This window comes from Chiloscyllium plagiosum, chromosome 1, assembly GCF_004010195.1.
Source record: "Chiloscyllium plagiosum isolate BGI_BamShark_2017 chromosome 1, ASM401019v2, whole genome shotgun sequence".
Taxonomy (NCBI): domain Eukaryota; kingdom Metazoa; phylum Chordata; class Chondrichthyes; order Orectolobiformes; family Hemiscylliidae; genus Chiloscyllium; species Chiloscyllium plagiosum.
In genome coordinates this window covers 106,943,291-106,957,047 of record NC_057710.1, presented here as the reverse complement: position 1 = coordinate 106,957,047, position 13,757 = coordinate 106,943,291, and the positions used below count along the sequence as shown (strand labels likewise).

At 39.8% G+C, this 13,757-nt stretch overlaps 1 protein-coding gene across 4 annotated transcripts in view; it reads left to right on the top strand.

Moving 5' to 3' along the window:
- The window catches only part of rbpjb (recombination signal binding protein for immunoglobulin kappa J region b), a 105,751-nt gene that overhangs the window by 43,800 nt on the left and 48,194 nt on the right, over positions 1-13,757 (top strand). For all 4 annotated transcript variants that reach the window (XM_043693585.1, XM_043693566.1, XM_043693595.1 and 1 more), the window contains one exon: positions 10,078-10,243. In XM_043693585.1, the coding sequence (XP_043549520.1) occupies positions 10,078-10,243 (166 nt within the window). The remainder of the gene's footprint in view (positions 1-10,077; positions 10,244-13,757) is intronic.

Here is a 13,757-nt window from a genome sequence, read left to right as displayed (position 1 = left end):
ATATATTGTAAAAAGCTGCGGTCCCAGCACTGATCCCTGCGGTACCCCACTGCCATTCCGAAAGGGAGCCGGTTATCACTACTGTTTCCTGTCAGCCAACCAATTTTCAATCTGAGTTAGTACTTTGCCCCCAATACCATGTGTCCTAATTTTGCTCACTAACCTCCTATGTGGGACTTTGTCAAAAGCTTTCTGGAAGTCCAGGTACACTACATCCACTGGATCTCTCTTGTCCAGCTTCAGAGTTACATCCTCAAAGAAATTCTAGAAGATTAGTCAAGCATGATTTCCCCTTCATAAAGCCATGCTGACTCTGACCTATCCTGTTTCTGCTATCCAGATATGTCGTAATTTCATCCTTTATAATTGACTCCAGCATCTTTCCCACCACTGACGTCAGACTAACTGGTCTATAATTTCCTGCTTTCTCTTGCCCACCTTTCTTAAAAAGTGGTACAACATTTGCCACCCTCCAATCTGCAGGAACTGATCCTGAATCTATTGAACTCTGGAAAATAATCATCAATGCATCCACGATTTCTAGAGCCACCTCCTTTAGTACCCTGGGATGTAGGCCATCAGGCCCTGGGGATTTATCAACCTTCAGACCTAACAGTCTCTCCAACGCCAATTCCTGGCAAATATAAATTCCCTTCAGGTCCTTCAGTCACTGTTACCTCAGGGAGATTGCTTGTGTCTTCCCCAGTGAACACAGATCTGAAGTACAAATTCAATTCTTCTGCCATTTCTTTGTTCCCTGTAATATATTCCCCTGTTTCTGTCTTCAAGGGCCCAATTTTAGTCTTAACCTTTTTTTTGCGTTTCGTGTACCTAAAAAAGCTTTTACTATCCTCCTTTATATTTATGGCCAGTTTACCTTCGTACCTCATTTTTTCTCTGCGTATTTCCTTCTTAGTAATCCTCTGTTGTTCTTTAAAAGCTTCCCAGTCCTCTGTTTTCCCACTTATCTTTGCTATGTTATACTTTTTCTCTTTTAACTTTACATTTTTCTTAACTTCCCTTGTCAGCCACGGCATCCCATGCCTCCTCCTAGGATCTTTCTTCTTTTTTGGAATGAACTGATCCTGCATCTTCTGCATTATACACAGAAATATCAGCCATTGTTCCTCCACTGTCATCCCTGCTAAGGTATTGCACCATTGAACTTGGAGCACTTTAGCTGTGAAGAGAGGCTGGATAAGCTTGGCTTGTTTTCTTTGGATCAGCGAAGGTTGAGGTGATAGAGGTGTATAATTGAGGCTTGGACAAGGTGAATATAAAGCAGCTGTTCCCCTTACTTGAAGGGCCAATAAAAAGGGGACATAATTTTAAGGTGGAAGGCAGTATATTTGAGGGGATTTGAGGGAAATGTTTTTCATGCAGAATGTGGTGGGGCTGTGAAATGCACTAAAGTGTGTAATAGAAGCAGGTAACTTCTCAACCTTCAAAAGGTTGAAAAGTCATAAAATTCAAGGCTGTGGTCTTAGAAGGTGGAAATAGTGTAGGTTTTGTGTAGCTTTGGCAGTACAGACATGATAGACTGAAGGGCCTCTTCAAACTGTGATTCTATTCTGCCACATCCTATGTGGTGTAATTTTGTTCAGTATCAAAATTAATATCTTGCTGAAGGCTTACTGAAAATCCAAATACACTGTCTCCACAGGTTCTCCTTTCTGTTCTGCTAGTTACATCATCCAAAACCTTTTGACAGGTTTGTCCAACACTATTTCCCTTTCGTAAATTCACGTTGACTCTGCCCGATCCTACCATTACTTTCAAAATGTCCTGCTATCATATCCTATAAGCATAGGTAGGTGAGATTCACTGCCTTTCAGTCTGCTGGAACAGTTCTTTATTCATAGGATTTTATATGTCCACCGACCTGTTCACTATCTTTATAGCCACCTAATCCATTGTTCTGAAATCATGAGGTTCAGAAGATTTATCCACATACATTCCCGTTTATGTCCCTATTATTTTTTAAATTAATGCTAATTTCTTTCAGTCCTTGTTCTCATTAGTCCATTTGGTCTGGGAGATTTTTTTTCTATCTTGTTCTCTGAAGACCGATACATTTTTGGTTAGATTCTGTGCATTTTCTTGTTTCCCATTGTAGATTCTCTTGTCTCTGCCTGGAGCATACTCACTCATGTTTGTTTTTGCTAATCTTTTCCAATTTGCATGCTTGTAAAAGCATTTACAGGGGCTGTCAATTTATGAGCATCCAACTTAAGAATGCTTGTGCTTACCAACATGATTCCCCACGGGCGAAATTATTGACCTGGCATTAAAAAAATTTGTTCTTACAAACGACTGCTTTACATTGTCCTACATTGTGTTCTAGCTTGCATACAAATCAACTTTCAAATAGAATCCAGAATGGAACCCGTTCGTAACTTGGCGACTACCAGTACTGGCTTTGCTAGCTTACTTTCATATGACATTTTCTCCAAGGGTTTTTGGTGGTTCTTTGTTGAATTTTAAAGTGCTCCCCATCCGCAATTATATTGATTTTCTGCCAACTTCATTGGTGTCTTCCTTTAACCTAGAACAATTTTTTTTGTCATGATTGGATTTTTGTTTTTCAAAGGAATCCGAATTTAGTGTAAACCATGAATTAACTGTTCAAATGCTATCCATTTCCTGTCTGCAGTCACACCTCTTTAGTATTTCTAGTGGAGCACAATTCATTGGCTCTTCAAAACTCAAATCCAAATCTACCCATAGATTTTTGTTTCAAGGTAGGCTTTAATTTCAGAATGATCATTGTACTTTCAGGCTTAGAATTTTACATTATCATTTAATGAATACACTTCCATAAAGGTACCTTTACAACAAGATTATTAATTATCATTTTCTCATTGTGCAATCCCAGATTTAAAATTATCCATTCTGTGGTTCCTCAACACGTGCTATTAATTTGTCCTTCACAGCGTTAGCAAATTTAGTTTACCCAATTTATCTGTAGATTGAAGGCCCCTATGATTGCTGTATTGCTCTTGCTACCAACACCGCTAATTTCCAGATTTATATTGTGCTGTACTTTGCTACTGTTCAATGGCTTGCAAACAATTACTACCACTATTTGATGCTCTTGCTGTTTTATAGCTCTGCACAAACTGATCCTTGTGACAATGGATTGGCTTTCTCTGTTCCACCAAACACACAAACTCCAGAATCTCTCATTTCAGCAATTTGCGGTCTAAACTTTCCCTCCACGCTACCACAGCATTAGTTGCAGCAATTCAACATGTTGTGAATCTATCCTCTCAATTATTTTCTAGAAACTCAAAGCTCAGCAAACAACTGACCGTCCCCTTTCCTGACTTGCTCTCCATGTCCTGAACAGTTAGTTTGTACTATGCACTTTGCTGTGGTGCACTTAATTATGTGCAAGGTTATGCGCATGAAAGTTATGAAGAGAATTTCAGCAAGTGGGATTTTAGAACAATGGTTTATAATGTGGATTGTTTCTGCAGTTTGAGTGGTTGTTGTATGCATGTTCTCCAGTTTCTATGCAGCTAGTCATGTGATGAGTGATTTTAGTCTACGGTGCTTTTTTAAAATAATTGAGCCAAAGCTCAACTTTGAAAGTTGCTCATTAGAATAAACAGTTTGGGAATTTCTTGCTCCAACTGTTTTCAGGAAGGGGTTAAGCCTAAGGAATAGTATTATAATAACTTATGGTCCTCAACAAAATTCAGATTGGCAAGGTACCCTCAGTATTAGAAAGTCAGCAAAGCATTGATATAGTATTGTAAAGTGAAAGTGTGCGTATATTTACCCTGACAAATCTCGACCAGATCGCAGTAACCCTTTTTAACATGGGGGTGTGATGCATGAGACAAAAATGCCAAGAGTCAGGGAAGGCCCCAACACAACTTTAATGAATACTTTATTGAACAATTTGTCAAGGAAAAACAATATTTATTAGACTCTTATTCTACTTTAAATAAATTCTATCAAACTGTATCAACCTCTTCACAGGATCTTCAGTAAACTGTCTCAAATCTACACCTAGCTATCTATGTTTTGACTGAGGATTTGCTACACCCTATCTTCAGGTCCCTACTGCTGTATCTGAAATGACTGGTAAAACCATTCAATAAAGCTGGAGCATTCTGTTCCTCAATTTTTGAGGGTTGGTTGTTATTTCAGGATCTGCAGTCATTGATTTGAGCTTCTCTTGTCTCAGTCTGGTTCTGGTTTTCGAGTCATCTCACGGAGGTGGTCTCTGGAGATGCTGTTGAGGCAAATGCACAAAGCAGAGAGAGCTGGGTCTCCAGTTGTCCTTTTATCCCCTCTTATTCTGAGGCTAGTGTTCAATGCTAGTACTGAGTGGGGCCAGATCTGTAGCATGCTTGTAACAAAGCAGGTTCACTGGAGGTGTAAAATAATTGTTTCACAACAAACCATGTGGCTGTTAGCGTCTGGCTAGGCAGTTCCAGACCTGTCTGGTTTCAACAGGAAGTTGATTATTCAAGGCCTGGCTGAATGAGTATTGTCTATTCTGACTCTGCGGTTCACAAATTGCAGAGTTTGGCTGGGCTTAAACTTTGCTTCTACATTTCAAGCTTTTATCCAAGCTCATGAAAAAGATGTCCATACTTCTGTAACGATCCTGGTGGTAGAGGATCACCTGATCGTAAGAGGGTTATGGAGATTCCAAGCCTGAAATAGGTCTTGAGTTAGAGTGGATGGACGAATGGAGTTGAGAGAGATGAGCTGTAATCATATTGAATGGCAGTGTAGGCCAAAGAGCTAAGATGATGAGTAATAGATTCTCCATGGTAGCAATCTTTGGATTGGTCCCAGTACAGTCCACCAGTGATTATAGAAATGGGAGCAGATAAATATAGGTACTCCACTTTTCAATTTAAGGAATTGGAGCTGCACATCACATTGACTTTTGTATAGTATATTATGCTGTTTGTTTGTAGGGTTGTGTACAGTATCTGACCTATTTGTCACATGCGCTCCCCTTCCAAATTGTGACCTCTGCCAGTGCCAACTATTGCCCAAAGTCTGCATCAGCAAACCTATTCGCCCTCTCACCCGACCCAAGTGTGCGCATTGCCACCGCATCCCCTGACGTGTTGTATACAAGGTAGCGATACAGCAACTTGCCAAGGTTTCTGCAACAGCATCTTCTACATCTGCGACCTATACTACCTAAAAAGACAAAGATGTATGGGAACATTATCTGCAAACTCCTTTTCAAGTCATTTACCATCCTAACTTGGAACAAATTTGCCATTCCTTCACTGTCACTGTTAAAATCCTGCAACTCCCTTCATAACAGCACTGTTTTGTACCAGCAAAGGATGGGCGGCAGATGTTTTAGAAGGATCACTACCAGATTCTTCAGGGAAACTTGAGAATAGCAGCAAAGGCTGGCCTAGCCAGTGCCACTTGCATCCTGTGAAGGAATATTAAAGAGGAGTTATCAGTTGTGTTGAGCATTGTGCAATTTCAGATTTTGATGATGGGAAATAATTGCCTCAGAGGTTTGATGCTTGGTTTATTTCAGAAATACATTAGCTTCCATACACAAGTTGACTAGTTCATTGTCCTCAGTGTTATAACAATTAGATTAGATTTTTTTTTAGATTAGGGTGGGGCAAGCGTCCATCTTGCTTCTCATACTTGATAATCAAAAATCATGCATGGCTGTGAAATGAATTATTATTGAGGGGAAATAATGAAACTTTTTAAATGTAATAGTGTTTAATTTTAGTGTTTCAGAAATATGGCAACAAAGCCATTAGAAAGAAATTCAACTACTTCCAGTGTAGATGCCTAAAATAGTCAAAGCACACAACAAGAATGTTAGGTAAATAACGTGTCATACACCGGAGGAAATTGACTCTGCTGGTTAACCACAACAGTTAGTTTTAAGAATTCAGGTTCTAAGAATTTACTATAGCATGGTTTAACATGAGCAGGAAATCAGCAACAGGTTACATTTGAAATCCTTTTGTTTAATAACCACAGGTGAGTAATTTTGAGAATTATTGGAATTTTGTACTTTGATATGTATACCTTTGTAGCAAAGCGCAAACATTCATTGGTACCACTGTCAAGTGAAAATTTTATTTTGAAGTGTCAGAAATTTTAAAGTAAAACTTGATCAAGGACCAAGAGAAGTTTTAAAAATAAATGAAATTTAAATAAATTTAGCTTCATGTTTGAAAAATGGAACTGGAAGCTTGAGTTTGGACAATATCAGCAAAGCTGTGTGTTGGGAATATTGCATTTTAAATATGAACATAAAATCCTATAAATTAGGAGTAAGCCATTCAGTCTATCAAGCCTGCTCCACCATTATTTCCCCTTCAATATTAATTCATTTCACAGCCATGCATGATTTTTGATTATCAAGTGTGAGAAGCAAGATGGACGCTTGCCCCACCCCAATTGCCTCACCCCAATTGTTATAACACTGAGAACAGACAATGAACTATTCACCTTGTGTATGGAAGCTAATGTCTTTCTGAAATAAACCAAGCATCAAACCTCCGCGGCCATTCAGTCTGTCAAGCCTGCTCCGCCTTTCAATGACAGCTGTGATGGTAACTGCAAATTCACATTCTCACCGACCCATGATAACCTTTTACACCCCCTTATTTAACAAGAATCTGTCTACCCCTGCCTTCAAAATATGCAACAAGTCGTTTTCTTTCTGAAAAGATGGTGGGAACATTCAAAGACTTTCGGTGCTCAAAATAAAGTCTCACCTCACCTTTGTCTGAAGTTGGTGACCCATGATTTTTAAAACAAGACCTTAATTTCCAGATTCTCCTACATGATGAAACATCCTGTCCTCATCTACAATGCCAAGACTCCTCAGGATCTTTGTTTCAATTAAATCACCTGTTAGTCTTCTAAACTGTAGCAGATATGAACCTAACCTGTCCAACCTTTATGCATAGGCCGTGTAAAGCCTTGTACTGTCTCCTATGCATTTACGTTATTCTCTAAAGTCACTGATACTCTGTCGTATTCCACATGATACAGGAGCAGTTTCATCTGCTAAAGGCCTGTAGTTTCCCACAGTTTGTCTCCCTGCTTTCGCTTTCATCAATCTATTTAGACCCTCCCCAAATCCAAGGACTTTGGTTTTAATTTTCACAAATGTATCCACTATTTCTATAACCCCCTGTAAGATGAAGTCCACAAGGACAAGGCACTTGTCTTTACGTTTTATTGTTAACATTTCTACCTAACTACAGAAAGGTAGAAATCCCTGGATTTTTTTTCTTGTGCAGATTAAGCTATTTTGTGTTCTGAAATATCCCTTTAAGTATCTGTCATTGTAGCTCTGTCCTATCCTTTCACCTAATTTTTCTGTGTAGCAAATTTCATAAATTCTTAATTATTTGGTTATAGAGTCATAGGGGTATACAGCACGGCAATAGACCTTTTGGTCCATCCTGTCCATACCGACCAGATAATCGACATAAATCTAGCTCCATTTGCCAGCATGTGTCCCACGTCTCTCTCAACCTTCCTATTCATATTACTGATCCAGATGCCATTTAAATGTTGCTGCCTCCATCAATTCCTGTGGCAGCTCATTGCATACATGCACCACCCTCTGCATGGAAAATGATGCCCCTTAAGCCCCTTTTATATCCTCCCCTTTCACCCTAACCCTAAACCCTTTAGTTCTCTCCTCTTCCCCTACCCCCACCGAACCCAAGGAAAAGACCTTGTTTGTTTATCCTGTCCATGCCCCTTGTACTAACCTGTGATACAATTTTTAATGATTGTATTTGTACTTTGAGTTTGCCTTGTTTCTCAACGCCACCCAGATGTGCAGCATTCAATTGCTTCCTTATTCTTCCAGTGAAAATGTAGCTACCCCCCTCTCATTCATGTGTTCAGAAAGACCTGAAAGGTAAGCCACAAGAAAACTGCAGAAGTGAGCACTGTTATAAGGTCCAGAGTAGTTCTACTTCTCTATAGAATACTTCTGTTCAGAATAACTAGAACAACTTACTGATTTTATATCCTCAGTCCCATTTTTTGTTAGGATAAATTCATTTTCATGGAAATCCAAGGTGCTATATTTTGTTCAACATCTTGTGGGGGGGGGAAACTACAAATGGCTAGTTTTTAACAAATCACTTAACTTTCCCTGTGTTGACTCTGCTTCTCTGAAATGAATTGTTTTTTTAAAATTGCTGTTGAGGTCAACTAACCTGTGGTTTTAAGTTATGTTTGCATAGTCACTATTAGAGCTCCTGTGCAGTGATAGTGTCCCAACCTCTGGACCAAGAGGCCTGCGTTCACATCCCACCTGTTCTAGCGATATATAATAACATCACTGAACGGATTGGTAAGACAACATCTACTTAGCCATCATGAAGTCATTTTCCCTTTACAAACATTTGGGACTGTAAGTTGAAACTTGTGATGCAAGAAATAGTAACGCAAAATGGTTGTTTAAAGAATACAGTATTGAAAAGTAATATCTAATTAACAGCTCCTGTAGTCCTAGTTTACTCTAATTCATTTAGTGAGTTGGTTTGACAAAGTTATAAAATTGCAATACATTGCAGAACTATAAAGAAGTGTACAGTAATATTGGTTGGTCAAATAAAACTATGGCATTTTGTGGTAGTGCTGCACTTTGGAAGATCAAATGCTAAGGAAAATTATCCATTTCATGGCAGGACTGCGAACATCATTAATGTACACCACTATATTAGACTTGAAGTCCATAGCTCCCTGAAAGTGGGCATACAAGTAGTTACAACAGTAAAGAAGGTGTTATGGCATGCTTGCCTTTATTGGTCGGGCATTGACTACTAGATCAGGGTGTCTTGCAGCTTTATAAGACTTTGGTTAGGCTGCACTTAAGAGTATTGTTCAATTCTGGTTGCCACATTATGGGAAGGATGTGGAGGCTTTGGAGAAGGTGCAGAAGAAGTCTACCAGGATGCTGCTTGAGTTAGAGGTTGAGACTTCTAGACTAGAGAGGCGAGACAAACAAATATTGTTTCTCTGGAATGACAGAAGATGGATGGTGACTTTATAAAAGTCTACAAAATTGAAATGTGTAGATAGGGTTGACAGTTGGAGTCGTTTTTTTCCCAGAATTGAAATGTCGAATACTAGGAGTGGACATGCATTTAAGTGAGAGATGGGAAAGCTAAAAACAGAGGTGAGGAGCAAGTTTTCTTTAGAGTGGTAAGAGTCCGGATCGCGCTTCCAGGGATTGGTGGTAGTGGAGGCAGATACGATAGGGGTTTTAAGGTGTTTTTAGAAAAGTACAAATGTGCAAGGAATGAAAAGATGTAAGTCAAGAGCAGACTGAAAAGATTTAACTTAATTTGGTGTCCAGTTTGGCACAGTACCGTGAGCTGAGGGCCCCTTCCTGTGTTGTACCATTCTGTGTTAACTCGGCTGCAGTGTCATGGCATATTTGCTAAAATATGTACTTGACAAAATGCTGTTGCAATTCGGGTTTATTTTCAGAAGAAAGCATTTGCAATGCAAAGTTGTGTGCATCATTACACTGACTTGGCAGCTAGTAAATATCAGAAGAGGCCCGGAAAGGTGGTGTTATAACTTTGGGCAGCATGGTGGCTCAGCAGTTAGCACAGCTGCCTCAATGCCTGAGACCCGGGTTCAAATCCAGCCTCTGGAGACTCTGCAAACTCCAAACAGACAGTCTCCTCGTGTCTGCATGGGTTTCCAAAGATGTGTAGGTCAGGTAAATGTATTCAGGGATGTGTAGGTTAGGTGCATTAGTCAGGGGTAACTGTAGAGTAATGGGGGAATGGGTCGGTATGGACCTTTTGGGCCAAATGGTCTTTTTTTCACTTTGCAGGGATTCTGTGATCTATGAACTTGAAGGGGAAGAATGATTGAGTGGCTGTTCAGTTTCATTTTGATCCATTTGAATTGGCCATTGCACATGAAAACCAAGAACATGCCAGAAAGTGATCAGATTTTGGAGCTGAAGTGGAAATCGGATTAAATACCACTTGGGGTACTGGTATTCATGTATTTCAATCCAAGGCTAGCATATTCATATTAGTTAAACATTTTGAATGTTTTATATTGCAGATTTTTCTGCCCCCCTCCATGTGTATATCTAATGGGCAGTGGCTGGAAGAAAAAGAAAGATCAGATGGAGCGAGATGGATGCAACGAACAAGAATCACAGCCATGTGCATTTATTGGAATTGGAAATAGTGACCAAGAAATGCAGCAACTTAACTTGGAAGGAAAGGTAGAGTCCTATTAAGTAATAAGCATGACTGTGTTGCAAGTACAACGATAAACAACAAACATGGATTTAAAGTACATCTTGTATATTTTTGTTTGAAATAGTCTACTGGTGCAAACTAGTTGCAAATACACTCCAAACTAACTAGTTTATTGGCTGTGTTTTGCATCAAGCGATATTTTGATGAGGTTACAATATCATTCATTCAGCACAATATGGTCTGAGAATTCTGTGGACCATATGAAATATTGGAAATAAAGCTTAGTAAAATAAGCAGAATGGAAACTTCTCATAGCATTCATTTTTTTCTGTCCATATTTTTACTTTTATGTTCTTGGACAATAACTGCAATATTTTACCTAGGAAGCTAGTAGAAGTGAAAAGTAAAGCAGCTGTTGAGATGCAGACTTACAGGATTTGAGAGCTGGCTTAGATTCAAAGATCAGCTGCATTTGAAAATCACGTGTGTGGTCATCTTTAGTGGCTCAGCTAATAAACAGGTGCAAAAAGGTTATTAACAAGTTTAGTGAGTTATGGTGGGTCTTGTGGCACAGCCGTAGTATCCCTACTTCCAACGTTAGAAGGTCAGGGTTCAAGTCCCACCTCGGGATGTGATGGCCATGGAGGTATGTCTAAACAGATTGACAGAACAAAGTCTAAAATAGTTTTCATCTTTATTTGAAGGGGGCTTGGTTACAAAATGAATGTTTTTGGAATAGTTTCACAGGGCCTCAGGTAGACCCAGTCCAGAGGACTACATTTCATTGTGTACATCACAAAGAAAATATACTTTGACAGTGTAGTTCAAATTCTTCTGCATGTTATTGTGGTTTGGAAACTTATGAGGACAGTTTGTGTAAATTTGTATTTGATTCCTGGAGTACAGAAGATTGAGGGGGTGATTTGATTGGTTTTAAATGTTAAAGAATTCAACAAGGTACTTTCAGGGAAATATTCCTCTGGTAGGGGAATAAGGATGAGAACACTTGATACTATAAATAAAATGTTATCATTTAATCCACGCTGTAGGGATTCCATGATCTTAATAGAGAAACTAGGAAATGCCTTTGCTAACGATAATGAAATTATGTAAATTGCTCTCCCAATATGCTCTAGATACTGGGGCAAATAGAGTCCTAGAGATGTGCAGCAGGGAAACAGACTTTTCAGTCCAACCAGATATCCTAAATCAATCTAATCCCATTTGTCCGCATTTGGCCTATATCCTGCTAAACCCTTCCTAATCATGTACCCATCCAAATGTCTTTTCAATGTTGGAATTGTACTAGCCTCCACCACTTCCTCTGACAGCTAATTCATTTGAAATTTTACAGATTAACAAATTTTCTTTGGCATTATTGTTGGGGCATTGAGTTGGGATGCCATGATTAAGTTTAATGCTGGAATGCGTTTGAGGTGCTGGATGACCGGCTATGTTCATTTGAATCTGACTTTAACGATTTATTCAACCATCACATGAATAAATGCTGTTCTACCTAATGTGTTTTCTTTTGGTTGCCCATCCCTCAAGTTGTTTCACAAATGTGGCTTTATTTGGAGATTCATATTGCTCCCCTTACAGAGAATATATTGTCTCCTGTAATGAAAGACATTTCAGGGCAACTTTACTTATGAATGTGGTTCAGATTTCTACAGTTTGAGAGGTTTATTTTCTTGTGCTGGTAGTTCCTGTGTTCTCGTTTTTTTCAACATGCTTTCAACAGCCATCCTGAGGCTTAGCTGTTTTGAACTAACTTGATTTGCCAGGTTTGGAGGGTTTGAGTTTTAAGGTGAGGCTGGATAAGCTGAGATGACTTTTCGCTAGAGTGTTGGAGGTTGTGGGGCGACCATAGAGGTTTCTAAAATCATAGAGAAGGTGAATAGCAAGGGTGTTTTCCCCAGGGTGGGGGAGTTCAAAACTAAGAGGCATACTTCTAACGTGAAAGGAGGAAGATATTTAAAAAGGACATGAGCAACTTTTTGTTTTTACACAGTGGTTAGTGTGTGGAATGAACTGCCAGAAGAAATGGATGCAGGTAGAGTTACAACATTTAAAAGACATTTGGATAGGGACATGAATAGGAAAGGTTTGGAGAGATATGGCCAAATGCTGGCACTGGGTCTAATTTGTTCTGGGAACATGTTCAGCATGGTCTGGTTTGAATGAAGGGTCTGTTTCCATGTTGTATGACTCTGTTCATAATCTGCATAATTATTCACCCTTACTAATTCATAATTTTAAAGGTTATATTATGGCTTGCATGCTGACAAGCTTTTTCTGCACTTGGTTCTGCTTACATGACACTTTTGACAGGCTGTCCCCCTACCACAAGTCATAAGCTTCATCAAAAGTCCATTCTTTGGGTAGAGTCTGGTTTTCATTGCCATCAATTTCATTGTTCTTTGAAAATAGAAGAGATGCTTATTTATTCTTTGGGTAAAGTTGGACTTTCTGCCAGAGGAGTTGATGAAACTCAATAAAGCTTATAAACTAGGAGCAGGCGTAGGCCCTTTCAGTCTGTTGTGTCATTCAACATGATCGTGACTGATCATGCAAATCAGGACTGTGTTCTTTGTTTCTCCTCGAACCTTATCCTTTAGCCCTGAGAATGATATCTAACCCCTCCTTGAAAGCATTCAAAATTTTGGCCTCATTTTTTGTGGCAGATAATTCTAATTGCTCGCTACTCTGCAGGTGAAAACCGTTCTCCTCATCTAAACCCTAAATGACTACTCCACATCCTTAAAATGTGATCCATGACTCTGAACTCACCAGTCGTTGTGAACATCCTTCCTGTGATTGCCTATCTAGTTCTGTTAAGTTTTATAGGTTTGTATAGGTTGCTCTGCTATAAAGCGTGTTTCATTTATACAAATTCAAACATGATTGACGAATTGGGGACACTTGTTATAGCTTGAACATTTAAATGATGCTGCTATTACGAGATTTTCTTATAACATGGAATTGCATGAGATTGGAGCAATCACCAATCTCCATGTACAGCGCATCATCCGCCGTCATTTCCGCTACCTCCAAACGGACCCCACCACCAAGGATATATTTCCCTCCCCTCCCCTATCAGCATTCCGTAAAGACCACTCCCTCTGTGACTCCCTCGTCAGATCCACACCCCCCACCAACCCAACCTCCACTCCCCGCACCTTCCCCTGCAACCGCAGGAGGTGCAAGACTTGCGCCCACACCTCCCCCCTCACCTCCCTCCAAGGCCCCAAAGGAAACTTCCATATCCGCCACAAATTCACCTGCACCTCCACACACATCATCTATTACATCCTCTGCACCCGATGTGGCCCCCTCTATATTGGGGAGACAGGCCGGCTACTTGCGAAGCGTTTCAGAGAACACCTCTGGGACACCCGGACCAACCAACCCAACCACCCTGTGGCTCAACATTTCAACTCCCCCTCCCACTCCAACAAGGATATGCAGGTCTTTGGACTCCTCCATCGCCAAACCATAGCAACACGACAGCTGGAGGAAGAGTGCCTCATCTTC